The 27,400-nt window shown below is 44.9% G+C and overlaps 2 protein-coding genes across 3 annotated transcripts in view; one reads left to right on the forward strand and one right to left on the reverse strand.

The window, feature by feature from the left end:
• The window catches only part of ALDH6A1 (aldehyde dehydrogenase 6 family member A1), a 16,726-nt gene extending 13,738 nt beyond the window's left edge, over window positions 1-2,988 (reverse strand). The window contains exons 1-2 of the mRNA XM_084631314.1: window positions 2,842-2,988; window positions 1,794-1,850 (exon numbers count right to left, since the gene is read on the reverse strand). Coding sequence (XP_084487440.1) covers window positions 1,794-1,850; window positions 2,842-2,895 — 111 coding nt within the window. The 5' untranslated portion in view covers window positions 2,896-2,988. The remainder of the gene's footprint in view (window positions 1-1,793; window positions 1,851-2,841) is intronic.
• A 119-nt stretch (window positions 2,989-3,107) lies between these two features.
• LIN52 (lin-52 DREAM MuvB core complex component) overlaps window positions 3,108-27,400 on the forward strand; it is a 61,028-nt gene continuing 36,735 nt past the window's right edge. For both annotated transcript variants that reach the window (XR_014712085.1, XM_084631322.1), the window contains exons 1-5: window positions 3,108-3,267; window positions 3,726-3,800; window positions 4,794-4,831; window positions 6,090-6,156; window positions 9,814-9,897. Coding sequence is in view for 1 of the 2 variants with exons in the window: in XM_084631322.1 (XP_084487448.1) it covers window positions 3,249-3,267; window positions 3,726-3,800; window positions 4,794-4,831; window positions 6,090-6,156; window positions 9,814-9,897 (283 nt within the window). In the remaining variant the exon portion in view is untranslated. The remainder of the gene's footprint in view (window positions 3,268-3,725; window positions 3,801-4,793; window positions 4,832-6,089; window positions 6,157-9,813; window positions 9,898-27,400) is intronic.

Below are 27,400 nucleotides of genomic sequence, written 5' to 3' on the forward strand. Positions count from 1 at the left end.
AATAATCTTTGTACAAGCATGCCTTGTGAGATATCATTTGAAAACTCATAGTTTGATGATCATTATTTTCCTGGTAAAATGTGCAGCAATACTGTATGTAAAGTTATAAGATTTCACTGTCTGGTGTCACTAAAACACGTTCCAAGTCTGAGGAGTGGCCAAACTAGTTCCTCAGAGACAAAGGGCAAGCTGATGCCTCAGCCAGGGTAAACAAGGTGAAATGGGCCATTACCCATTAAGTGGTTATTCACTAGCAGGAAAAGGGACATAGGTGAAAAATCTACATTTTAGCAAAGAAACAGCACGGGGTTCCCATCCATGTAGACTTTCTGTCTCCTAGATCTCAGCAGGAAATGCTTCTTGGCGGGGGTGAGGGAAGCTATTAAAAGGAGGGACAGACAATCATTCCTCCCTTTCTTTCTGTTTATGGCATTCACGACACCTAAAGAACAAAGGAAACAACACTGGACTGGGAGAGGGATCCTGACTGAAAGTTCAGCCAACTGCTGAATCATGCGGCGAGACTTTGCCTTGAATTTACACTAGTTCAGGGGTTTTCAAACTTCCATGCACCGCAACCCCCTTCTGACAACAAAAATTACTACACGACCCCGGGAGGGGTGGGAAGAAGCAGGGCTGGGGTGGAGTAGGGGCAATGGCAGCACACAGCTGCGCAGGGCACCAGGAAATTTGGTGCCCCAAATTTCCTGGTGCCCTATGCAGCTGCGTACTTTGCGTATGGGTAGGGATGACCCTGCTTGGAGTGACTTATGTGCTGGAGGCTGTATGAGAGCAGACCAGGAGTGGTGGCAACAGCATTGAAAAAGCACCCAAGGTCAGAGGGCAGGGGGACAACTACTCATTAGTCTGGATTTTACCCTGGATATGTCACTCCTGGCATTTGCTAACTTTTGATTGCTTGATTTTACAATCTTAATAATGTTCTTTTAATGTAGTTTTCTTGTGTGTTATAAATAGCTAAGTTAGTTTAATAAGAAGGCAGCTCTCTCTCTCTCTCTCTGACTAGAAAGGCTCCTCAGGACTCTCCTCCCTCCCTTCACTAAGAACCCCAAAGCATAAATGTGTTAGGGGAAAACAGCTAGAAGTCAAATAGAGGAGAAGTGATAGAAGTGACCAGAACTTAAATTCAGCTGGAGCTGCCCAGAACAGAGCTCTGGTAAATATTTTCAAACCTGTGGGAGCCTTGGCACCCCCTCCCTGTGGGGCTGAAGCCCCAGAGACCTCTCCCTGCCCCACAACTGAAGCCCAGAGCCCCAAATGCTGGGGGGAGGGGGGGAAAGGAGGGGGCTCTCGGAAAGCCTATGAGAATTTAAGCCCTGGAAGTGACCTTTAAGGAGAGATGTGAAGAAAGGGTTTCATTGCATGAGGAAAAGAGCCCAACAATCCACCTGCCGCAGTAGCCATTATAGACTTCTCAGAGCGTTAGCCAGCCTTATCTAGAGTTCTGACTTGAAACTATTTCATGCCCTTCGAGCTAGGCTGATCTATCTAAAGTCAATTCAGCAAATAAATTTTCTTCCAGTGTAAATCCACCCTCGTGGCAATGCAACCACAAAAACTTGCCTTTGTTTCATAACACTAGATTAGATAGGCACCCTGGATTATGCAAGTGAAAGTACCGGGGTGCAGCTCTTGCCATGCAAACGTGTGGAGGGTTAACAAAATAGCTGCCATCTGCATCTCCTCCTACCCTTCCCTGCATCCAGGACCCCTTGAGCCCCCAATTCTTTCCCTTTGGTAAAGCTTGTCATCAAGAAGAAAAATGAACTCACCACTGAAGAAGAGAAGAAGGATGAAGAATACCAGGTGGGATTCACTTTTGCAGGGATCTACATGAAAGAAAGGCAGAGACACAGAGACCAATGCTGTTAAAACACACAGGAGGCAAATCCTGGGGTCTCTGCAGAGGTTAGACTCATCCAGTCCCTGCCTGGCTTGTGGCAGTGGAGGGATTCTAGTATCTGAGCCCCAAGGTCCATTAGTCAACTGTATCCTAATGGAGCAAAACAATGCAGGGGACAGTCACCAATAGTTGTAAGTTAATATGCCATGGAAGGGGTCTCCATCATTCTCTGTATGTAGGCTAGAGCACTGAACAAGTGCTAATGGAATCAATGGCAAGGAACCTGATTAAGCACAAACTGCTCAGTGGTTCAAGTTAGCCCTGCTAGGTCGACGAATTTGAAAGTGCTGCACAATCGCCCTCATTCATACTCGTGCAGTTCTAAACCGTTTCAACGGCGCAGCTTCCTAGGTACCGTCCCGCCGCTCGCCTGGGGGCAGCGGGACGCGGAACAATCAGAGCCGCTTCCGTCAGTCCCTGTCCACAGCGGCACAAAAGCCGTGAGGCCGACCCAGTGCAGAGTAGCAGCCGTGTCAGTCTGTATCCGCAAAAAAAAAAAAAAAAAAAAACAACACAAAAAACCAGGAGCACTTGTGGCACCTTAGAGACTGTCACATTTACTAGAGCCAAGGCTTTCGGGGGCTACAGCTTAGGCTCTAACAAGTGCTCCTGGTATTTTTATCCCAGCCCAGGCTCCCCTGCCGCGCGGGGCGGGTGCGAGGCTTGCTCGTCCTCCCGCAGGAGCGGCGACCCCGGGATTCTCACTCAGTCGAGCTGCGCCGGCAGCCAGGCTGACCCCGAGAGCCCGTGGGGAACACGCGTGCGGCGGCCACACGGCCCCCTAGCCCGGGGGACTGTCCGGCACAGGCGAGGCCGGAGACCAGCCCCCAGCCGTAGAACTCAGCCCCGGGCCCGCCCGTCGGAGCCACGACAGGACCTCCCCACCTAGGCACGGGAAAGGGGCTGCCCGGCCTCACCCTGCATAGGAGCCGCTGCCCAGCCCGGGCCCCACGACCTGCCAGCGCCGCCATCCTACCCCCTGGGAGACCCTGAACACTCGGGAGACCGCTAGCGCCCCACAGAGCAAGGCCCACCCCCGCACTGCCATTGGCCGCTTAGACAACGCCCTCGCCTGCACACGGCACGGTACCGCTCGTCCGGGCCAATAGGGATCCGACTCGTTTGGCCCCGCCCCCACAGGAACGGCCCACCGTCCCGGGGCGAGGATTGGTTACGAGAACCGAAATGCCCTGGGTGGAAATTCGGGTCAAGACACGCCTCCTAGGGAGAGGAAAGCTGGCGACGCGTGTCTGGGCGGCTTTAGAGGGAGTCACGTGTAGGGGTTCCCGCGAGCGGCAGTTGCCCGTCACGTGACTTGGGCAAGATGGCGGCTCCCACGGAAGGTAAGAACTTGAAGCATCGGGGCCGGAGCCGGCTCCGCCGAACGCATCCCGCCAGCCCTACGCGCAGAGCTCACCGCGGCGTCTCCCGGGCACCGGCTCAGCCCGCCCGGTTCCTGAGCCGCATCTTGAGCTTTATCTCTCGCTGCAGCCTCTCCTCGCTGGCGGTTCGGAACCGTGGGTGTCCCGGGGACCTGCCCTGCCGGGCGCCCCCATCTCGCCGCGGGGCAGCCCCGGGCAATGGAGCCTGACACGGGAACTGGCAGCCCTGCCCTCGGGGCAGTTTCCGGCTAGGTGCCCGTAGCGTCCTGCGCGGGGCGCCACGGTCGAGCCTTGCCAGGGCACCCTCACGCCATGGCCCGGGGGCAGTAGGGCCGGGGCGTCGCCGAGGCTACGTGTGACTTTCCCGGCTACGAGGCGGGAGCGGTGTGCGCCGTGTCTGACTGACTGTCTCCTTCCAGGGACCGACCTGGAAGCCTCCCTGCTGAGCTTTGAGAAGCTGGATCGAGCATCCCCAGACTTGTGGCCGGAGCAGCGTAAGACGTGCCTGATTCTCCCCCAGGGCTTGGTGATGTGGGTGGATCCCTCATGTGGGAGCAGGAGAAAGCCTCTAGTGTCCCAGTGAGAAGAGGAAAGGCCCCTGGACTGTCAGCGTACTGCAGTCCGCCACCTGGGAGGCGGCCTGTGTGCTTCACGGAGTTATGGTCTGGTTGTGCAGGGAGTGGCACTCACTAGGCTTCATCTGGCCATGTAAACGTAATGCCGGTTTAATGGAGATGGTATCCAGCTTGAGCCCCAGTAGATCCAGGATGTCCTCCTGGTAGCTTTCTAATGGGGATACTTCTCAGGTTTTGTTCTCTTCACCAATGAATTTAAACTACAATGATCTGCATTCCCTGGTGAGGTGGCTGATATCTACCTAGTGAGGGCTGATAGGAACACTTCTCAGGATCTCTGTGTAAACTACTGGTCAATAAACTCCATCTGCTTGCTCTTGACACTCCCATGGCAAATCAGCAGGGAAAAATCTTATTTTCTCCGGAGGAGTATTCTGAATTTTTGTAACTACTGTTGTACTTGCTGCAGTTTTTTGCATGAATTAAAGTGACTAACATTTCACATTTAATGTAGTGAGATGGCATTTCTTAGGGCAGGCTGTGCCTGGGGATTTTACCTAACTACACTGCAGCTGGGAAGTGTAATTCCTAGTTTGATTGGCACATGTACAGTATCTCTGTTCCATGTAGTGTACAAACATATATCAGCATGGCCATGGCAACTCAGGCTAGCTGTCACACCATCTGCTTAGGACCTCAGACAGGATTGTATTCAGGCAAGTTGCCTGTGACCTCTGTGGCCACACTAATTTTTAGCATGCTAGTGCAAGTGTTTATGCCTACCCAAGGTGGTAATTATGCTTCACAGCTGCAGGGTAGATGTATTCTTAGATGATTAGTTGTGGCTTCTTTGGAAACAGGAAAGCAGTGACATTTGGGTCATGAATAATTATCTTTCTTTCTCCTATCCAGTACCAGGTGTTGCTGAATTTGCTGCTTCCTTCAAAAGTGTAAGTGATCTCCTCTAATTGAGACCTGTTTACATTTCCACCCTCCCCCCACACACACACTTTCCCCAACCTTGCTATCTTTTGGAAATTCCTGTTTTCCTCATGCAGTACCCTATACAGACTTTGTTCATGAGGTTTCTTAAATCTAGTTTGCTAATGTCACTGTGTTTCTATTAAGACCTCTCCAAGATCAGTGGTTTTCAAACTGTGGGTCACAGCCCTGTACTGGGTCATGGAATGTAAAGCACAGGGTCCCGGCGACTCTGGTCAGCACTGCTGACCGGGCTGTTAAAAGTCCCGTTGGCAGTGCTGCCCAGCTAAGGCAGGCTACTCCCTACCAGTTCTGACACTGCGCTACAACCTATAAGTGGCCAGCAGCAGGTTCGGCTCCTAGGTGGCGGGGGAGGGGAGAGTGCACAGGGCTCCGCATGCTGCCCCTGCCCCAAGCACTGTCTCTGAACTCCCATTGGCCAATTCCTGGCCAGTGTGGGGGACTGTGCCTGCAGGTGAGAGCTGCACGGAGCTGCTTGTGCGCCTCCGCCTAGGAGCTGGATCTGCTGCTGGCAGCTTCCTGGGCACAGTGTGGTCCACGGTGCCAGGACAGGCAGCAAGCCTGCCTTCGCACCCCTGCTGTGTCGCTGACTGGGAGCTGCCCGAGGTAAGCCCGTGCCCCAGCCCTAAGCGCCCCTCCCCCCCAACCCGGAGCCCCTTCCTGCACCCCAAAACCCTCATCCCCAGCTCTGTTGGATCGTGGGCATCAACAATTTTCTTCAACTGGGTCGGCAGAAAAAAAGGTTGAAAACCACTGTCCTAGATAACCCTCTCCTGTGTGCACATGTTACTTGTCACAATCTGTATTTTCTTGCTTGGGTAACTTTTTTCCTCTTTGGGAGTTTTAGAATTTACAATAAATGTATCTTCTGCCTCATACTGTATATGAAACTTGGAAGTGAAGGCTTTAGACCTACACTTGGTGATTATCAGAAGTATTACAGTCTGTATTGCCCTTTGGGAGACAAGGGGACATTGCTTCAGCAGCAGTGGAAAAAAATACTGGAAAAACAGGACTCAGGTACAGAAACACAGCATCTGACGAGGATAGCTCTTACAGAGTGGCTGGAGTTTAAGCCTTAGTCCACTTAATATTATTGTCTGGGTGTCATTATTGCTTCAGATGCTGGAGATGGTAGCTGTACACATCTTACAGCAATGCACAAAAATACTTGATTGAGCATGCATTTTCTTTGTCTTCTGACAGCCTATCACCAATTCCCCTCCCAAATGGATGGCTGAACTAGAAAATGATGATATTGATATGTTAAAGGGTAAGTATGAGGTATCAGATAGCAAGCAATGTAAAGTCTAGGTAAGTGGAAACTTGAGACCTCAAAGGGAAAGAACCTAAGGTAGTGCCTATTGTGCTGCTTATGCAGTTTAAAAGGGGTGTTAGAAATTTCTGTTTTTTCTTAGCAATATCAAGGAATGTCACCTTTATTTTTCTTTTCTGGTTGTCTTTGGCCTAAATCTATGTTGATAGCCCTCTCAGCTCTTAATTGTTAAATCCTTCAGAGTTTTCTTCCCAGATGTTTTAATTAAAGTGAGAATATTTTGTTTCTCTTGTCAGGTTTTATTTTCTTGTTATCTGTGATTGTGTAACTGGAAGGCTATGAACTATTATGATGATGAGATTAATTTTTAATGTAAAACACCCACAGGACAAAATACATTCTTACCCCACTTTAAAAAAAAAAAAATAAAAAGCACAAACCAATATCTCTTTCTGTGCCGGTTATTCACAGAGTGACAAGAAATCTTGATTTCTGGAGAAGTTCAACTGTGTTTCTCCCCACCCACCCTCCTCCCGGCTAGAAATCCTACTAATGCTAACAGGCTAATGAAAGTGGGGCTGTTGAAGGGCTTCAGCTCAAATGAATTTTTCTCAGACACAGTGGCTGAGTTTCTTTATTTGGGAGCTATTTGTGGATGGACAGATCTAGAAAACATCATCGGCTTCTGAAGTGTTCAGCAGAGCTCCCTGTGAGCGCATCTACTGTAGAAATAGCTCTTTGAACACAGCTCTACTGCACTGTTTCCAATTTTAGACCTTGGAGATCTCTTCTTCAGGCTGAAGAAACATTTGACCATACTCCGACACAAACTACAGTGCAAAAGGAGCTGTTTTTGAAAATGGCTCAATTCAGCTGTGCTCAACTTGGGTTCTCTTTCACAGCTTCTAACAGAATTAGGCTAAAGAGCAGTCACAAACTGTTTGATCATAGTTCCTTGGATATTTCTAACACAATTTGTCCTTGTAGGTGTTGCTACTTCTACTCAAAATGTGAGTTTTGTAAAGGTACCTACTATTTAGGATTCTTGCCCCTGCGTGTTGGCTCTTTAGTACAAGGCTGGCAGAACTTTCTTAGCTCTTTGGGGTTTCTTTTACATTTGAGGGCAAGAGTAGCTGAGTGCAGAATGAGCTAGGTATCTTCCTAGTCACCATCTGCCAGCCTCTGCAGAGAGAATGCTGCATTCTGATTCTGCTAAAATGATCAACAGCAATTTAATTGATGTGACCATTCAAATGATCAACTTAAATTTCAAAGTTAAATGCCCTCAATGACTGTTCACACCTGTCAGAACTACTGTTTCAGACAATCGGCAGGAGGGTGTATCTTCACTAGGGAAAAAAGGAGTTGTTAATGTGCCTTCAGCATATCAGAATGGCCATGCTGGGTCAGACCAATAGTCCATCTAGTCCAGTATCCTGTCTTCTGGCAGTTGCCTCTGCCAGGTGCTTCAGAGGGAATAAACAGAACACGCAATTTTCAAGTGATCCATCCCCTGTCCTCCACTCCCAGCTTCTGGCAGTCAGAGGCTAGGGACACCCAGACTATGGCATTGCATCCCTGACCATCTTGGCTAATAACCACTGATGGACGTATTCTGCATGAACTTACATAATTCTTTTTTGAATCCCGTTATAGTTTGGGCCTTCAGTATATCCCCTGGCAAAGAGTTCTACATGTTGACTGTGCATTGTGTGAAGAAGTACCTCTTTTTGTTTGTTTTAAACCTGCTGCCTATTAATTTCACGTGGTGACTTCTGGTTCTTGTTATGTGAACAAGGAAATAGCACTTCCTTATTTACTTTCTCCACACCATTCATGATTTTATAGACCTCTATCATATCTCACTTTAGTCATCTCTCTTCTAAGCTGAAAAGTCCCAGTCTTTTTAATAAAAAGAAAAGGAGTACTTGTGGCACCTTAGAGACTAACCAATTTATTTGAGCATGAGCTTTCGTGAGCTACAGCTCAGAAGCTGTTCCATATTCGTAATCATTTTTTGTTGTCCTTCTCTCTATCTTTTCCAATTCTAATGTATCTTTTTTGAGATGGGGCAACCAGAACTGCAGGTCGAATTCAAGGTGTGGGGGTACTGTGGATTTATATAGAGGCATTATATTTTCTGTCTTATTATCTATCCCTCTCCTAATGGTTCCTAATATTGTTAGCTTTTTTGACTGCTACTGTACATTGAGTGGATGTTTTCAGAGAACTATCCATACCTTTTTCCTAGTGAAGACGCACCCACCAAATATATTAGCCTTGAGTCATGTTTTCAATGTTGTCTTCACAACCATAGTACTAGAAATCTCTCTTAAATTAAATCCTAAATTCTGGAACAATCATTTGATGACTGTTATATGATGGATATCACAAAGCAAATAATGGTTATGAATAAGTTAATTGAAAGTTTTCACACTAATAAATTTAAAATACAGCCTGTATCTTAAAGTTTACAATGTACAAGTCAGTCACTAATTTGTTTTATTTTTTCAAACCTCTGACCTAATGTTTCGTTTTTGTTTTGTTTTTCTGAAGGAATTGGAGATGTCAGAGGGGTAATTTTTAATCCGTAAACTAACAGACTGACTTGTGAGAGCTCAATTAATTTGATCTAAAAGTAGATGATTTGCAGAAAATAATTGTATCAATATGTAACAGATCTAATCTCGCCTTTAAGTACAATGCTGGCTGTGCTATGGAACAGCTATGATTTTACTACTGTCTCCAAAAGTACAAAATCTACAGGCCTTTGATTCCTACTGAAAACGTGGGTTGTTGAGTTAAACGTTTTTGTTAATTTGTGTCGTTTTCCTTCTTGAGCTTCAAACTTGTTTACTCCCAAAATAAACTACATGATGGCAAAACAATAGCAAAGCAAAAAGGTGAATAATTCTTCCCTGTATGGCTCTGGTTCAGTCACATCTGAGATACTGTGTTCAGCTCCGTATGCCAGAGAGGTATTAACGCTGTAGGGAGCTCAGAGAAGAGCAACAGAATAGTCAGGGACTCAGTGAAGTTAATTTGACCAAAGAGTGAAAGTATTCATAATTAATAAGTGGTGGTACAGTTGAGGTGTGTGTCTAAGATGAGAAGAGAGCAGAATGTCTACAAATATTTTCCTGGTGTTTACATCCTCCTTGGAGAACTTAAAGTGTAGTGTAACAAGGAGTAGTGGGATAAAATGAGGGGAAAAATCCAAGAAATATGAGAATTTTGACAGTGAGACACATCAGGTTATAGAAACACCACCTCAGCGGAAGTGTTGCCTCAGTGCATGGGATAGTCAAATTTAGAGTATACAAAGTGCACTTTAAAGTAAACGGTAGGGAAGAAGTGTGCACTGGAAGAAGGGTTGGTTACAGGAGTAAATCTCTTCCCTCTGTCTATAGTTTAGTAATCCATTCAGATTTAGCCACCCACGCTGGGAATTCCAAATAAGGAATCTATGGGCCTGCACTATTTCACTGTTACCCAGATGTGAGGAGGACTACTGAACATGTGCTTTCTCTTCCCCTTGGAGACAGCATATCAACAATATGACCTGAATGCTCTTTGCTAAATAGCTAATATGGCTTAGTTGCCACTAGAGGGCAACAGACAATGTTAAAAATCACATTTATTCTGTTTTTTTAGAGCTGGGGAGCCTTACCACAGCAAACCTAATGGAGAAGGTTCGAGGCCTGCAGAACCTGGCTTATCAGCTAGGGCTGGATGAATGTAAGTACTATACACGTTCACTAATGGCTTCATTGTGAATTTCCTCATTTCAAGCATTTAACTTGCTCTATCCAGATCTGCAGTTCTCTATACCTAGAAAAGTGTATATATTTTTAGGAGTTGCAAACTTATTGAAAAGCAGCAGCAGTGCATTAAGAAACCCTTCTCTGGTAAGAGGAGTACTTGTCTGTTATAGGCACATGTGAGTTAATGTTGCAGGAATCTCAAGTTTAAAATTTCTCAGCCTTTGTGGATTTCAGCTTCCATCCTGATGTTGCATTAAAGCTTATTCCTGTGGTAAATGTATTACCATGTTGTGTGCCTGCACACTCTTCCACAGCTGCCTCTGCTGCAAAATAACGAGAAGGGAGACTGCTTGTCCGCCCTTATACTTTACACCTGCAGGGGCAACCAGTCGTAGAGGAGATACAGTAGAACCTCAGAGTTACAAAAACCTCGGGAATGGAGCTTGTTCGTAACTGAAATGTTTGTAACTCTGAACAAAATGTTATGATTGTGACGGGTTCAGTCACAGAGACCCCCTTGGGACTGTCACCTGATGTGCTGAGTTTACCTCAGAGCCTGTTTTCCCTGCCAGCTTTGGACTCCAGAACCCTGCCTTGTTGAGCCAGACACACTAGCCTGCTGCAACACAGAACCAGGTCTGGTCCATGCCCCCCAAAGCTGCAGACTTTAACCAAAAACTGCTCACCAGGTCACCTATCTCCAGCACCAAGACACAGAGTTCCCAATGGGATCCAAACCCCAAATAAATCTGTTTTACTCTGTATAAAGCTTATACAGAGTAAACTCATAAATTGTCTGCCCTATATAACACTGATAGAGAGAGATACACAGCTGATTGCTCCCCCAGGTATTAATCACTTAGTCTGGGTTCATTAATAAACAAAAGTGATTTTATTAAGTATAAAAGGTAGGATTTAAGTGGTTTTATGTAATAATTGACAGAACAAAGTAAATCACCAAGCAAAATAAAGCAAAAACATGCACGTCTAAGCCTAATACATTAAGAAACTGTTTACAGGTAAAATCTCACCCTCATAGATATTCCAATAAGCTTCTTTCACAGACTAGACTCCTTCCTAGTGTGGGCCCAATCCTTTCCCCCGGTACAGTACTTGTTAGTTCCAGCAAACGTCTTAGGTGTAAAGCAGGGACTTTCTCATGACTGGCAGCCCCCTTTGTTCTGTTCCACCACCTTTTATAGCTTTGGCACAAGGTGGGAATCTTTTTCCTTTGGGTCCCCACCCCTCCTTCTAAATGGAAAAGTACCAGATTTAAGATGGATTCCAGTATCCGGTGACATGATCACATGTCCTGTGAGACCCCTTTGTGGGCCAGCCTCCATACTTCCTTGGCTGGCCCACTTGTACACAGAAAGGTTTGTAAGTAAACAGAGCCATTTACAGCCAATTGTCCTAGTCAGTGGGAGCCATCAAGATTCTAAACCACCATTAATGGCCCACACTTTGAGGTCCTATTGTAATTATGCAGAGTTATACTTCATATTTCTAGCTTCAGATACAAGAATGATACATGCATACAAATAGGAGGAATATATTCAGTAGGTTATAACCTTTGCTATGATACCTTACAAGAGACCTTTTGCATAAAGTATATTCCAGTTACATCATATTCATACTCATAAGTACTCTCTTCCCATGCGTGATTTTTTTTTTTTAAACACTTGGGCAAATTCCATTGGCTGAAAGAACTGGGGAAGGTGAGAGAAATGTTCCTGTCTTCAAAAAATCATGATTTTTTACATATGTAAGAACTTCCAGATTAAGAACCACAAACATTCAACTAGAATCTCCTATTGGGATCAACTGTATCCCCATGTGATCACAGCTGTAGTTTAACTTCATTGGACAATTTTTGGGAGCAAGGGGTGGCAGCACAATTCACTTCACGGGTACGTCTTCTGGATGTACGACCAGGGCCTTCTCCTTTACCAGCATTGATGTTAGGTATTATTTGTGCTACAGACTTGCAATTTATTGAAAAATGATTTGAGGCATAATTGAAAATTGTTTCACCGTGAATGGTGGTTTGAAGCTTGCAAACTGCGCACAGTATGGATAACATCAAAGTTTCTAGACTAACAGTTTCCAACATGACTGAAATGTGAATTTTCTGCATTGTGGGTGTTTTTTTTTGTTTTTGTTTTTTTTTTAAAATCACCAGAGTTCTAGGTATAAAGCCAGGGCTCAAACTATGGTGTGCCGTGCGTGTGTTAACTTAAAGTGAAGCTTTTAACAAAGGGCACAATACTCTCCTTGAATTATTTTCCATTAAATCCTTAAACTGGATTGAACAAATGGTGGTGATTAAAGTTTGTTAAATACAGCCACCCCATGAATTTGAAATACTTGCAAAAGCTGTTTATCTGGGGAGAAAGTGTTCTGTGTGTCTGAATGACTCTGAGTACCATGGAGCCTTTTCTGCCTCTAGCTCAGAGATGGGCCACTGAAAACCTTTAGTGGGCTGTATGTTTTTTAGGAGCTACATATTGTTAGGCCAATGCCCCTATGTGGGTTATAGGTAGTGTGGATCAAACCTGGACGATCTGGAGCTTAATTTATCAGCTTCCACTACCTCCGTTCAAAGACCCATATATCTTAGCCAAGGCTGCAACAGAGTCCTCAATCCCTATTGGGCCTAATCACCACAAGAGGGGGACAGAGTGCCACACCGTGTAAGCATAGTTTACAATTGCATTAGTCAGATTTTTTTTATTATAATACAGCATGTTCACATACAATTAACTGTTTAAAAAACAAAGTGTTTATAAAAGCCCCTTACAGCGCAGCCTTTAAATGGGGGTGGAGGGAAACAGTTTAAACATAATCCTTCACAAACCTTTTTTTAGTATGCAGAAGACTAGGGGATTAATAAAATGAAAACATCAACAATAAAAACATCTTAATGTGTTTTCTTTGCCATTCAGTCTTTGCCTCTGCTCTGCTCCCCTGTGGCAGAGCTCAGGAGTAGGAGCAAGAACCCATGAGCCAGGTTGCAATGCCACTGAGGTTTGGCTTGGCTGCCCTTCTGTCATGCCAGTTGGGAAGTAGTTACTGCCCGTCTATTAGCAGAGATGCACCCTGAACTGTCCATGGCCAGGGGCCAATCAGTTTGGCTGTGGGAGCTGGGAGCCAATGGGAAGGCAATAATCAAAACTGGGTGGCATAGGGTGAAATCCCTTCCTTGAATGAGGTGGGTAGGCTGATGAGTGGCAGTGTGACCTGGCACATGGGCTCCGACTCCCATTCCCCCTTGACACAGGCTCCAGCTCTTTCCCATGCCACCCAGCTCTGGTAGCTTCCTGCCCATTGGTTGAGGTATGCCTTGCCCCTGCTCACTGCTTGGCTAGAACCTAATTGGCTCTCAGCTCCCAAAAAATCAGCCGATGTGGAGGCAGTAACTGGAATTGGGTGCTGTGGGGGAGGAGCCACAGCTTGTGTTGATGGGGAAATGGAGTGAAGTGGAACTGTATGAGGCAGCAGCAGCTTTACTCAGAGACTACACCCCTCAGCCAGCCGGATCATTCTTTATTTTTTTCTGGAACTGAGAGTCCCATCTAAGGGCAAGCTAAATAAAATGATCTGAAGGGTTGGAGAGGGCTGGATGGAGCTCAGAGGCTGAAGGTTGCCCACCTCTGTTCTAAGTGCTAATGTAATACAAATAATTAAAAGAAATTAGTACTGTGCTCTGAACAGTTTGGAAGAGGTGAGTTACATCTTTTTGCTCAACTGGCTTATAAAATCCAAGGATGGGACTGATCTTTAAAAAAACAAACAAACCCAACATAACTTGTACTTTATCTAGTGGTGGTCTAGGATTGAAGGGTCTTCTTCCCTCATGTACACTTTCATTCTTCCATCCTAGGGCTTATGTTTTATAGTACAGTCAACAATACTGCTAAAGACCTTTACAGATCCAAAATATTCTGTGGTAGTAAGTTGAGAAGCTTCATGTAGTATTTACCTTCCTTCCTATTTTTTTTCAAATGATCTTTGAGGTCCAACCCAGTGCTTCTATGAATTACCTGGCAGGGCCGGTAATAAACATTACTAAATGGTGTGGCAGGAATCACCAGTTAATGCTGTTGCACAAAGTCTTAAAAAGTTTTTTCTTAGTTTGCCAGCAAAGTTTCAGTCTCAGAAGGAATGCTCTGGTGGTGGTTTCTGATTCAGATTGTTTGGGAAAACTGTGACAAGCAGCATGTGAGTTTCTATTTTGTTAATGTAACTAGAGTACAGTTTTCAATGCAGGTTTGTTCCCTGGGAGCCAGGCACTGGGTTTTGAGTGGAGATTCATGAAAGGAGGGGTTTGCCTGGATCCCATTTGACCATCTCTCTTCCATGACTGATACGTGTGTGTGTGTGTGTGTGTGTGTGTGTGTGTGTGTGTGTAAATAAAACAAGTTGCACTAAGAATGTACTTGGGTTCCAAGTTGCTGATTTCTCCCCATATTAGGAATCCAAACAATACCTTCTCCTACTGCTGAAGTGTAGCCATTCTTGACTTTCTACACGCCTAATTAACTTGTGGAACTCACTACCATGTGCTATTATTGAAGACAAGACTTGCCAAGACTCAAAAGATTGTTGGTATGGTTAATGGGGAAATTCTGTAGGTGTTCCTAGGGTCTTTAAAAAACTGCAGAAGCAACTGCTGCCTCGAATTAGGAGCAAAATTCTTCCTTATAACTTTGTTAATGTATCTTACATGTTTCTCTGAAGCCTCTTGTTGGAGACGTGATAACTGGCCCAGTTGGATCATTGATCAAACTGGACACAAGTGGTCTTAGGAAATGCCACTACTATCTAATACCCCTAGTCCATTACTACACAACAAGGAAGGACAAAGTGAAGAGTCCTATATCTTTAAAGTACAAGGACATTTGGGGAAGCAGAATGTTACCTAACTTGCAGTGATGCTGGGACATCACCGTTAACACTTGCAACAAGGGTCTTAGGTTCTCAAATCTTTAGGGGTTGGACACATTTCCAGGTGTGTGTAAAATGGGGATGCTGTGACTTCCAGGGTTTCACTTGGGGGTGCTGTCAGTTTCAGGGATGATAGGGTAGGGGATGGACTGAGGGGACTCTTACCTGCCTGCACTGAATCTCGTATTCCCTCCAAAGAGTCTATTCCTCTAGTTGTCCCTTTTAGTGAAAACTACTTGCTGCCAGCCCCCACTCCTTTTCCTCTCTGCAGGAAGCTGCCAAGGAGGGTAGTACATTTCTCTGGACAAAGCTGTAGTCTTGGAGTCTGTCCTGAAAAGCATCCTGTCTCCTGAAAAAAGCTACTTCCTTGTGGAAATGGGACTACTTAATTGCTGTACTGGGAGCTACAGGAGAGGATTTATTCTTGTAGAGGGGAAGAAGCTAGTGTTATGGGGCAGGATCACGTGTTGGGGAGCAGGGAGAGTGGTAAGAGCCCAGCATTAGTACATTTGCTGTCAATACCTCAGTGCTAGTTTATTGAAGAGAAGGACGCCCATTCTTAATGTGTCAAGCATTAAAGATTGAGCCAGCAACTATTGATTTTGTCTTTACTGAAAGGTGGCCCCTCCATAGCAGTCCTAACACTGTGTTGGGACATTGGGATAAATACTCAACCAGAAGGAAGAGTGTCCCCCACTAGAGTCATTCCTATCACTGTGTGCTGCAGAGTGCCCTCTAGCACTGCATTAGGGTCTACAGATTCAGAGTGTCACTTTGAGTCACCATAGTCTATGCCGTGCGCAGACTTCCATAGAGGTCTTTCTGTTTACTTTGGGTATTCATGGATATCCACTGGCCATGGTGTCTGTGTTGTCTCCCATCCATGTGCAGACCCAGATAAAATAAGGAGAGAACAGAGTGAATTGGAAGATCCATAGTAATTCATCCATTTGCTTAGAAAATTAGTTGTATAGTCTTGCATCTGCCTTTGCCTGCCTGAAGCCCATAAAGTACTGTGCTGTAACTTGCACCGTGCCAAGAACAGCAAAAATTTAAAAATACAAAGTACTTAGCCCTGTGGTTCCAGAACACAACAGAGCAGACCCCTCCCCAACCGCTGCTGGAATGAGAGTTGGTACATCCACCCCTGTTGGCAGGAGTACTGGGTTCAGCCTATCACTGTTTCGATCATAAAATATCCCCTACAATATTAGCTACCAGGCAAACCTGGGCAAGTTTAGCTAGAAAATTTAAATTCCATCTCTTCTCACATATTTATGCTGTACTTTGGAGCAACCCCTTGTTGAAAAGTGACAATAAACTCTTAATGGGGAGAGAAGGGATGGATAAGGGGAAATTTGGGTGTCTCAGTTGATCTCAAAGGATTAGTCTCTGCCATTCCAAGCACTTCAACAACAATACAACCTACCTGGTTCAGCTGCATGGCGCTACCTGCAGTTTAAGCATTTATTGAATGACGTATTGGGCCTATTGTACTGGGAGCCCCAGAGAATCCATATTCTAGTGGAGAGAGTTCCATAGTTTCACCCGACCAGCTACAGCCTGTTACGACTTCCTGGCCCAAAAGACGCTCCCTAATTTAGATTGCCTCCACCAGGCCTGAAACAAAGATTTGTGTACGTCCTTGAGCCCTAGTTTGTGGGGAAGTGCCCTGCGAAAAAAAACCCCAACTCTACAATTGATCTACAATGAAGGCTAATTCAGCAGAAGATTATATTTCGTTCACCCCAGCCCCTGCATAAGTTATAACGCACAGGCCTTTGCCAAAACAGACAGCTTCTGGAGGTCCGAGTCTCCCAGAGCCACACTGGCTCACATGTTTTGGGGCTGTCTCAGGGTACTGTCCTTTTGGTTAAGAGTAGACAAGAGGATTCATATGAATGGATACCTCTTAAAAATTACTTTCCAGTACTGTTTTTGGGATGTATCCTATCATCTTGGGAACACTTCAGTGCATGGAGAGCTTGGTTCTCTAGAGCAGGGCTTGTAGCCAAATGATTTGTATTGCTTAGATGGGAGAGCAGGTGGCCTCTGGGGATGGAAGCTTAGCACAGCAAGTTGGCTAACCCGGCAGCTAAAGAGCAGGTAACGTCCCCAAGAAGAGGGACCTCAAAGAAATTTGAAAAGATTTGGTCTGGCCTCTGATGGAAACTGAGATGTCCCTCTCCTTGACCCACCCTTCCCTTTTCCCCCTCCCTTCCCATTCCTCTTTTAAGACCATGTGTTTTGGGTAGAATTAGAGGTAATTGTGAATCTGTAGTGAGTAGAGTTGAGAAGGGCAATATGCTGGAGGCATTAACTCGTGCCGTCACTCTCACCCCCTCTGCCTGCCCAAAGGAGACCTTGGTGGCCTCAACATCTCTGGGCCAATGTGATTATGCATATATCTTCACCCTCCTATTTAGACTGTACTAACTATGCCATAAACTTTGTCGGGGGAGAGGGTTCATGGAGGAACTTAGTATCTACAGAATAGAAAGATTACTGCTGGAACATGCTGTTTATTCATCGTCACTGTTGCATAATGGGTTGATCTACGGCAGTGCAGTGGGAGGCTAGGGTGAAGAAAGTGTCATCTCTGAGTTTCTGCGTAGTATCATTACTCTCAACAAGAGTCTTCTCCTTTGCAACTCCTGTTTTCTGCCTCCCTACATCTGTCTGCCTCGCGGCGTCACTCTTCATCTCATTTCAGCCTTGCCTGAAACCTCTTTCTCCCTTACTCTGTTTATTATTTAACACTGAATTTACAGTACTTTTTGTGCAGAAAAGATTGTATTGCATGCAATAATGATTGAAGCTGGTGTGGTATTATTAGACAACAGAATTACCCTCTTTAGACATTTGATTTCTGTAATATGCAGTTAGTTTGACAGGGATTTAATTAGCAAAGATAAGAGGATAAACTTTTTCTGCCTAAAAGTGAATCCGATCTTGAATGGCTCACCTGTGGTTTAAAAAATGGCTGATCTGAAATCACATGCAGTAATCCAGGAATTATTATCCTGTCAATTAAAGGGATTCTGCTCTTGTCACATTTTCTCTTACAGATACGAACTTTAATGTGTTCAGTTGGTCGCCTGGGGAGAGTGTTGGGTTAATAAAGCTTGCTTTCACTTTGGTGTGTGCAATCATTCTAAACATCACCTTTGGATGGTTGAAAAGAGGTGAAAGGAACCATAGGTCATCTATCGTTTGCTTATATGGCTGCCATCACCATAATGACTGAGAACCATCGTATCTGTTTGAAACAAGAAACCTTGGCCTTCATTCCGATTCTCAATCTCTCTCTCTCTCCATTCCCCTCCCACAATACTATAGATCTGCTGTCTTATTTTAATGCACAGTGGTACGGTGAGAGGGGCTCTTGGACAAGGAAATCACCTTTTCATTTACTGCTCGTCACAGTTAAGATGGTTTACAGACAGGATTGCTTCTTGGATAGTTCCCACTGGAAGAGTGAGACGACAGAGTGCCAGCTTGAAATTGGCATTCACACATGATCTGTGAATTGGCTAATTTTGACATGTAGTTAGTTAAAAAATTATTACAGCCAGAGGAGTCATGACCTCAACTTTTCATCATCTCCATTGGATTGTGTGCCAGTTTGGAAGTGAAGACGGTATGGGAAGTTTTAATTGTACCTGTGTGATTTATCCTCAGTCAGCTCTTTAATTTCTTCTGGCTGTCTGAGGTTTCCGACATGCTGTAAATTTCTCCAACTTTTTCATTATCTGCAATTTCTTTATGACTCATGAATCGGAGTGGAGAGAGAGTGTGGATTTACAGCAGAGATAAACATGTCCATAAAGTCTGTATCTGTGTCAGTAATTGTACTGCTGTCAGTGACTGTCCTGTTTTACAGGCCTCTCTTGGGAAAGAAACACACTTTGCTACCAGTGGCAGAGAAGTGTTCGCTTTGATTTGCATTAACTTGCCAGGAGATTAGGTTGCAATGGTGGGGATGGAAATTGAGCCTGGACCGTGGTTGCTATTTTTTTTTGGTTTGGTGGATTTTTGGGGGGGTTTGTTTTTTTGTTTTTTTGAGCAAGTGGTTGAATTACCCAGGAAGTGCTGAAAACAGAGAAAACACACACTGTTCCTGAATGCAAAAATGGGGGAGAGGATTGATACAGTTTGCTAATGTTATCAAATATGATACTGTACATATGCATAAATTGTTCATTCTTACCACAAAGGAAATACAGTATCCGGGTAACCACTGTATCCTCCAAAACTACTGTACATAATGTTGCATGGATGTTTTGGGGGTTTTCTTCCTCTGCCTCATGAAGAGTGGAATAAATGTTTCTCAAAGCATCAAGAAAACTCTGGCCAACCCCTCCCCTACCCCACTCTTTTGGGGGAAATGCTGTTGTGAGTCTCAATGGAGAGTATTAATACTGCATCCTAAACCAGCCATTGATGGCTCTTTGCTGACTGTGGGAGGAGATGTGCACGCTCTTGATGTTTGGAAAAAGGAAACAATCTTTAAAACACTTGTAAATGTGTCAAACATTCAAACTTCTGTCATTTCTCTTCCCTGCTATTTTCTATTTGATGCCTGTTGTGGCCACTTGTATACACAGAACCTCCTTTTGTTAGTTTTTGTAGTTTGGGGATAGTTTTCTGGCCATGGTACGTTAAGATTTCTTTTTTCTCTCAACAAAATGAAAACTCTCTCTCTTTCTGACATTGGTGTATTCTTAGAGTTCAAAGTAACTTCAAAAATGCGGTAGTAAATGCAGCCAGCAGGCCAGATCCCGGCCACTTGATTTATTTATTGTATTGCCACAAAACATTCAGATTCTGCAGAAAGCAAGCTTTCATTTTTTAAAAATAGGGACTTATGGTTATGTAAATAACCTCTAAATGTGCACTGATGTAGGACTGTCTTAGATAGTCTGAAACAACAGCTCAGACTGGAGAGATGTTAAATTCTTCTGTTCATTTTAAATGATTGTTGATTCTGAAGCCTAATGCTGACACTACAGAAGGCAGCTTTTCAAATAAATCAGACACCTTTGCCCACCTGATTCCAGTACCTGAGTGTGCCAATTGTGTGCACAAATCAGATGATGGCACGCACAGTTGCCTAATAGGTGGCAGAGATAGCAGTGGTTTTAAAAGTACCTTGCATAATTTTTATCACTGAATGATGCTTAGTTAGTAACTTTACTAACTGAAAGCTTAGTTATAAGGGGCATACTCTACTCATGATCTTTGTGCAAACATCCTACATTTCCCCAGTTTTTGTAGCTGCTGTCCAAGACAGCTGATTTTTCAGACCAGTTCAGGAATCTATAAAGACCACAGTTAAAAGGTGCCTTAACCAATAACAACTGTCTTGTCTTGCCCAAGCACTCTATTTTGGACTAGGTGGCAGTAAAAGTATGGCAGAAACCTTGCATTACAATTGCCCCAGCCTTAAAGTCAGTTGAGAAAAAGAGCATGTCCTACAATCCCTGCTGGAGCTTGGTGGTGGAGGTGGGAGTGTCTAGATCAGAGGTCTCCAAACTCTGGGGCACACCCTCCTAGGGGGCATAGAGGAACTTTCGGGGCAGGGCCCAGGCCAGCCCTGATAGGGCAAGGAGGGAGCACGACCCAGTTGCACTCTGCTCTGAGCGCTGCTCCAGCCCAGCCCTGGCTCCTGGGCCCACCCTCAGCCTCTGATTGTGGTCTGGCTATGGCTCTGCACCCAGCCCTACCCCCAGTGTTGGCCACAGCTCTGTTCCTGGCCCTGCTCCTGGCCCCAGACCTGCCCCCAGCTTCAGCCCCAGCCTTGGCCCCCTTATTCTTATCTCTGCACCCCCACCCTGAGCCATGCCCCTGATGCAGGCCCTGGTTTGGGGACCACTGGTCTAGAGGAAAGACTGATGTCACCGATTGTATTGTGGCTCCGCCTTCTGAGCTATAGCACTGGGATTAAGCTGGAGAAGGGTTAATCCGTTTGCAGCTTCAGTTCTTGTGAACAGCAGTCAGGAATAAATGCTCTGAAGATGAGGATGATCCTGAATACAATAAGGTTCTTAAAGACGTTGGTCCCGAAAGCTGGTCTTGGTTCAAATGGAAAATCAAGCCACCATGGTCTTTGTAGACAAGCTGAGGTTCTCAGATGTGTCTCTGTGGCAGGAGGCCCTGCAAGTGTGGGCGTGGGCTGTGTCCCACAAGATGGTCCTAGCAACTTACCATATATATGTCATGGGAAGGAGAACATGATCTCAGGTACCATGTTCTGACGTTGTATCCTCAAAGGGCCCTCCTGTCACTCGGCCTACTCCACTCACATATTAGCGTCAGAAAAAGGAAGGGGGTGTGGGAAAAAGCTCAGCCAGCTGTTAACTGGTGCCTTTGTTACTGAATGACTGTCAAAAATTGGAAGACTGCTCTGACAGGGTCTCTTGGGCCCTTGTGTCTGGTCCATGCTCCCAGTGTCCCTAGTTTCCTTCAGCTTCTCTCCCCTGCCTCTGGCATTTAACCAAGACTTTACCTGTGTTGATCACAGCAGGATTACCTGTATAGTGATTTCCCTAAATTACATTTTCCTTCAGGTCTTGGTTCTTGCCAGGAGGGAGGAGAGTTTCTTCTCTCACAATAAGAAAAGGAGTACTTGTGGCCCCTTAGAGATGCATGCATCTGATGAAGTGAGCTGTAGCTCACGAAAGCTTATGCTCAGATAAATTTGTTAGTCTCTAAGGTGCCACAAGTACTCCCCCCCCCCCTTTTTTTTTTTTTTTTTTTTTTTGCAGATACAGACTAACACGGCTGCTACTCTGAAACCTTCCCTCACAATATGGCTAGCTGGACCTGCTTGCAGGAGGGCAGTGTGTCTACTGGATAGGGCATTAGACTGGGACTCAGGAGACATGAGGTTCAATTCCTGGCTTTGCTGCTGGTTTGCTGAATAACTATGGGCAAGTCACTTCCACTCCCTGTGACTCTATTCCCCATCTGTAAAATGAGGGTAATGATATTGACCTCCTTTGTATAGTGCTTTGAGATCAATGAAAAGCACTGTACAAGAACTAGATATCATCAGTAAATATTCTATCCTGTGTACTGGTCATTGGTGTCTCCTCTCTGCTCCTGATGCCTGTCGCCGTGAAGGAGTAATTTTAAGTCTGGTCTGGGGTACCTCTGCAACTAGAAGACACAGTGGAATGGGGATTTAGTGATGGAATGGGTCTGATTGTCGATTTGTGAGAAATTGAAGAAGCCATTAAATGCTTTTACCAAGGATTGGAGATAAGGCTTCTTCAGACCACATGGCCTAAGAGAGTAAATTTATGCTCATGGGGTGGAATGGGCTTTGGTAGGAAACAAATATTCATTTTCCCATTTTACAGAGATTTAAATAGCTGTTCAGTGGCACGTTTGACCACTTATTTAACTCGGAGATGGTGGTATTGCTCTGTATGCTCTGACAATCCTGGCTTCAGTCCAGCCTCCCTCTCTGCTTTCTTTGAGTCAGCAGTGCTGTGCTCCCCTGGTGTGGGGACTGAGCCGACCTTGGGGGCAGGTACCGGAGCCTTATCTTGCCACTTTTTCTACAGTGGATCTTGTGATGCACGCCCAATGCTGTATGGAAAGACTTAGTGGTTTGCCTCTAGCAGAACTTGCCTCTGTGTACTGGTGGTGGTTCCACTTGTTCTGAGCATGAGGTCTTGCAGGAGCAATAACACACATGTTGCCTCACCTTGCATCCACAGTAAGCACAGCCCTGAAGGCCCTGTTTCCATAATGTGGCTGGAGAAAGTCTCTGTGACAGTATCTCTAACTGGCTCATTAACTCCTGAGCGTTAGAACAAGATAAAAATGCCCTAAAGCCTCTTATCTGATGACTGGTGTAACCTGCTGAAAGCTCGAATGCCATTAGTTTAAGTTTGCAATGCAAGTGCCTCTCTTGAGAGTAACAAGCGCTGATTAAACCTGAAGTGTCCCCCGAGGGCTCTACAGCTGTCATGAGGGTGGTGGCTGCCCCCTCCCCGAAAGGGAAATCGGGGCCAGAAGTCCCACTGGGGCAGGCACTCTGTGAACCACCACGTGCCTGCCCCAGCTGTTCCATTTTGCCTAATGAATTGTTTTACAAGGAGAGGCTGGGTATTGTCATCACAAGCTGTCTTCCCTGGGGACAGAAGCCAGCCTGATAATGACTAATGTTAGTGATAGTAATTGAAGTGTGATGGCTCCCCAGGGACTGGCATAGTGCTTATAGCTGTCAGGCACTTGTGGCTGGTGCAGTCCCATGAATGCCTTAGAAATGTTTTTTAATTGCTTGACTTCCATAACTACAGTTTCTGTGTTTTCCCCACATGGAAATAAAGATTTTTGCAAACGAGTAACAGGTCCCTGTGAGACTTTTGGCATTCTGCTCTGATACGGTTGTGGTGGGGCCTGTGCCGTGTATTTCTGCCCCTGTCTAGCGCTTGTATGCATCCTTGCTTCCTATCTATATGTGCTCTGTCTGTCTATCTAAGTTTATCAGTTTTTACCTGTATGTATGTTTAGAGCCCTGCATCTGTGGACTGTGTTTGTGGATCAGATGCGGATATAAATTTTGTATACTCGCAGGGCTCTGTGTATGTTTCCTTTCCTGCCCTGGCCTTGTGTTTACATAATCCCCTGTGCCTGTGGATTGTACTTGACATTACTGAAATATTTCAACTGGATTCCTAAACATCAGGGGATCCCTGAGCCCTGTAGTGCAGAGTCAGCTGGTCAGTGGTGCCGTTGCATTTTGTTGGCTGTTTAAACCTGTATGTAGTGTTAAATGAACAGCTTTTGTGTCTCAGCTAGACTGGTGTTGGGAAACGATAACTTCCCGTGGACTTGGACCAGTGTTTTATCTAGTCCAGTTTCTTGCCTCTGACAGTGGATAGTACCAAATGTCTTAGTAATTCAAAGAAGCCCATGGTGCACAATTGTGGAATAACTTGCCCCTAGGGGAAGTTTATTTCCAACCCTGTCTGTTATTGTTTGTCTTATGCCAGTAAGCATCACGGTTTATATAACCTTGTGTTTTTTCATTCTATCTGAGGTAGTGTGGATGTTGTTGTTGTTATCTGTGTATAAGCCTTCTTTGAATCCAACTAAGCGCTTTGTCTCAGTATCATGTGGCTGTGAGTTCTGCAGATATCATGTTTTATATAGTTAACACAAGTGTTTTATTTCCTTTTATCGAGTTTAAGTTTCAGTTCACTGACTGTCCCCATGGTCTTGTATTATGAGAGAGGGTAGGGAGCATCCAGTCGGACTTATCTGCACCATTCGTTATTTTACATACCTTTCTTCATCTCCTCTCTAAACTAAAGACTCCCTAGTCGTCTTGGGGCAGTTCTACACTTAAGAAGTTGCAGTGGTACGGTGACACCAGTGCTGCTGCACCACTGCAGACGTTAGTGAAGATGCTACTATGCCGATGGGAGAGCTTCTCCTCAGTGTAGTTAGCTACCACCTCTTGCAGAGGTAGATTTTATGTCATTGGGAGAAGCTCTCCTGTCGACATAGCACAGTCTACGCTGGGGGTTAGGTCGGTATAACTACATCACTCGGGTGTGGATTTTTCATAGTTATACTGATGTAAGTTTGTAGTGTAGACCTGGCCTTAGTCTCTCTTTGGTATGAAAGTCTCTCTAGGCCTCCAATCCTTTTTGTTACCTATTGCTAAACCTCCTTCTGTTTCTTTTACACTCTTTTTGAGATGGGCTGACTAGATCTGAACACGAAATTCTGGAGGAGGCTGTACTCTGTAGTGCAGGGGTCGGCAACCTTTCAGAAGCCGTGTGCCAAGTCTTCATTTATTCACTCTAATTTAAGGTTTCACGTGCCAGTAATGCATTTTAACATTTTTAGAAGGTTTCTTTCTGTAAATCTATAATATATAACTAAACTATTGTTGTATGTAAAGTAAATAAGGTTTTTAAAATGTTTAAGAAGCTTCATTTAAAATTAAAGTAAGAAAAAAAAATGCAGAGCCCCCCAGACCAGTGGCCAGGACCCGGGGTGTGTGTGTCACTGAAAATCAGCTTGTGTGCCGCCTTCGGCACACATGCCATAGGTTGCCTACCCCTGCTCTAGTGGTATAGTGTTTTCAGTACCTTCTGTCCCAATCTTTATATATGCTCACACTTTTGTTTGTTTGGGTTTTTTGTCCTCCGCTGCGTGTTGAAGAGAGGTTTTCATTGAGGTGCTCACAATGACCCCTCCTTCCCCTCCACTCCCAACACGCCCTGCGTGGTTACAGTTACATGAGAAGCCAGCAGTGTGTGTGAGTAGTTCAGATTATTTCGTCCAGTGCACGGTCGCTTGATGCAGAGTCAAAGTTCATACACTTTGTCAGCTTTATGCAAGGGCCCATGGTTATCTTGAAACACATTTTTGTACCAGGTTCATTCACTGATTGCCACTGCCTTATTCCATTTTTGCTCGTTCTATTTCTTGTTACAGTTTGAAGCACCATTAGTGTCTGCAGAATTGAAGCTATCATTAAAAAGAAGTCTAGTCATTGTTGTGAAGAACCGGCCACGTGTGAACTGAGTGTAACTGCTGTAATGTTAAATTCCTGAGACTACAGATAGACAGCTCCAGTGCCTTTGCTACTCAGTTCCTAGGTTTGCTGAGCCTCTGCAGCGTGAAATGATGAATATCTAGTGAGTTTCAGCGCTGCTGTTCAGAGCCCTGTGGGTAGAAGTGATACTGCAGAGAATCCATTTAATCTTGCAGCTACTTGAGAAAGCTACAAGCAGCTGTAGAGAGATACTAGCATTATTCACAGAAGAGAAGGACCAAAAAAGGAGGCTGGGAGAGGGATAGTGAAAGGGAGTCCCTCCTACCCCACCCCTTTGCAGCAGCCGGAAGGCATTGGAATGGGGATAAAACACAAAGTACCTTCTCTATTCTGCTTGTTAGGGGGGACTGGAGCTTCAAAATTGTCAGACATCCACTAATCAAGCCATATCTTAGGGGTCCTGGTAAAAATCCTAGCTGATTTAAAGGAGGAGGGATGAGAACTGGATTGTTCAGCAGAGCATTGGCTCCTGAACCTCACTAGTGACCTTACTTTCATCAGTCATATCTGCTTCTGGCTAGCAGATTTAGCTCTCCAGCTAATAGTTGTTGGAACTTTTTCAAGCCCTGGCATACCATGAGAATGAGATGTGAGTATTACTACTGGGGTGCCTTGTAGAATTTGAACTCCTTGAGACCTTTCAAGTGCTTAGGCAATTCCAGTGTTCCTTTGTCTATTTTGTATGTAGATGGACAGAGCAGGATAGTGGGGTTCCTAATTTTAAAGAGTGAACTGGGCAGATTTTCGAGTAGAGCTGCTTGCAAGAGATGAAGTGAGAATTGCGTATACTAAGGATACATCCAATCAGCTCTTTCAGAGAGTATCACAAATCAAGATGAGCATTTAGACATAGGTGAAGCGTGTGGTTGGGTGGGGTAGATTTGCCGCAGGAATTATGTTCTAGGTTTTATAAGTTTGCTGTGAGGTAATATTCATTGCCATGTTTTCTCTGTAATGCAGAGGTATTACTCTGCCTCATCACAGCTTTTATGTTTTGGTTTCTCTGTCCTGGAACGTTTAACAAAGAGAAGCCTGACATGAGTAGAACCGGAAAAGAGCTTCAGCTGGAAATGGCTGATTCCAACAGACCCTCTTCCTCTTCATGTAAATCAAACCATTAATACTTTCTCTCTTTCCTCTGGCTTTTGTTCTCTTTTGCTGTTCACTTTTTTTCTTGAAGAATTTGGGCCTTTCACCAGGGCTGACCAAGGTGGAAAGGGAAACCAGCCTGGAGCCATGTTCAGGGAGGGGAAAAGAATGAAATTAATTTCCAGTGTTCAGGCGTGACTCATCCTTATAATCTCTTTTTCATGGTTCTTATAGCCCACCTTGAAGTCAATGGAAATATTCCTGTTGACTTCAAGGAGAGTTGGAATAGTCCCATACTGATACCCTGAATCAACGACAGGCTCTTTCTTTATGGTTTTAAATCCTATTGAATATTCTTCTGTGTTGAGTATGGGAATTCCTTTGGCCTCCACCTCTCCAGGGGAAAATCACACCCTGAAGACGCTTGATTTTTTTACGAGCAAGCTTGTGCCTGATGGAAGAGCTTTTAAAAGGCATTCTGGGAAATGTAGTCTTAAATTGAAAGCCAAAATGATCCATAGGAAATAGACATTAGGACTTTATGAGAGGGTACTCTGGGAATTGTGTCCCACTAAAGGGGAAGGGTTTTCCGGGGTTCACTGAGTCATGGCCTGACTGCTGAAAGGAGTGCTTAGCACCATAGCCAGAAGATTGCATGCGCTGCATTTTCTCATCATATTCATTGTAAGGTGTCCCCCTTCCTTCAGTGAAACACTGTCTGTTATACATCTATTTTGGTAATAAAACCTTACTTTGTTTCCGTATAAAATGATGTTTTGAAGGCTGTCTCTTCATGAATTATTTAATCTCCAAGAGATTGACACTCCCTGGACATCCAGCAACCTCAGGCCTTAAT

This window comes from Lepidochelys olivacea (genome assembly GCF_965140295.1).
Source record: "Lepidochelys olivacea isolate rLepOli2 genome assembly, chromosome: 6".
In the NCBI taxonomy this organism is placed as follows: domain Eukaryota; kingdom Metazoa; phylum Chordata; order Testudines; family Cheloniidae; genus Lepidochelys; species Lepidochelys olivacea.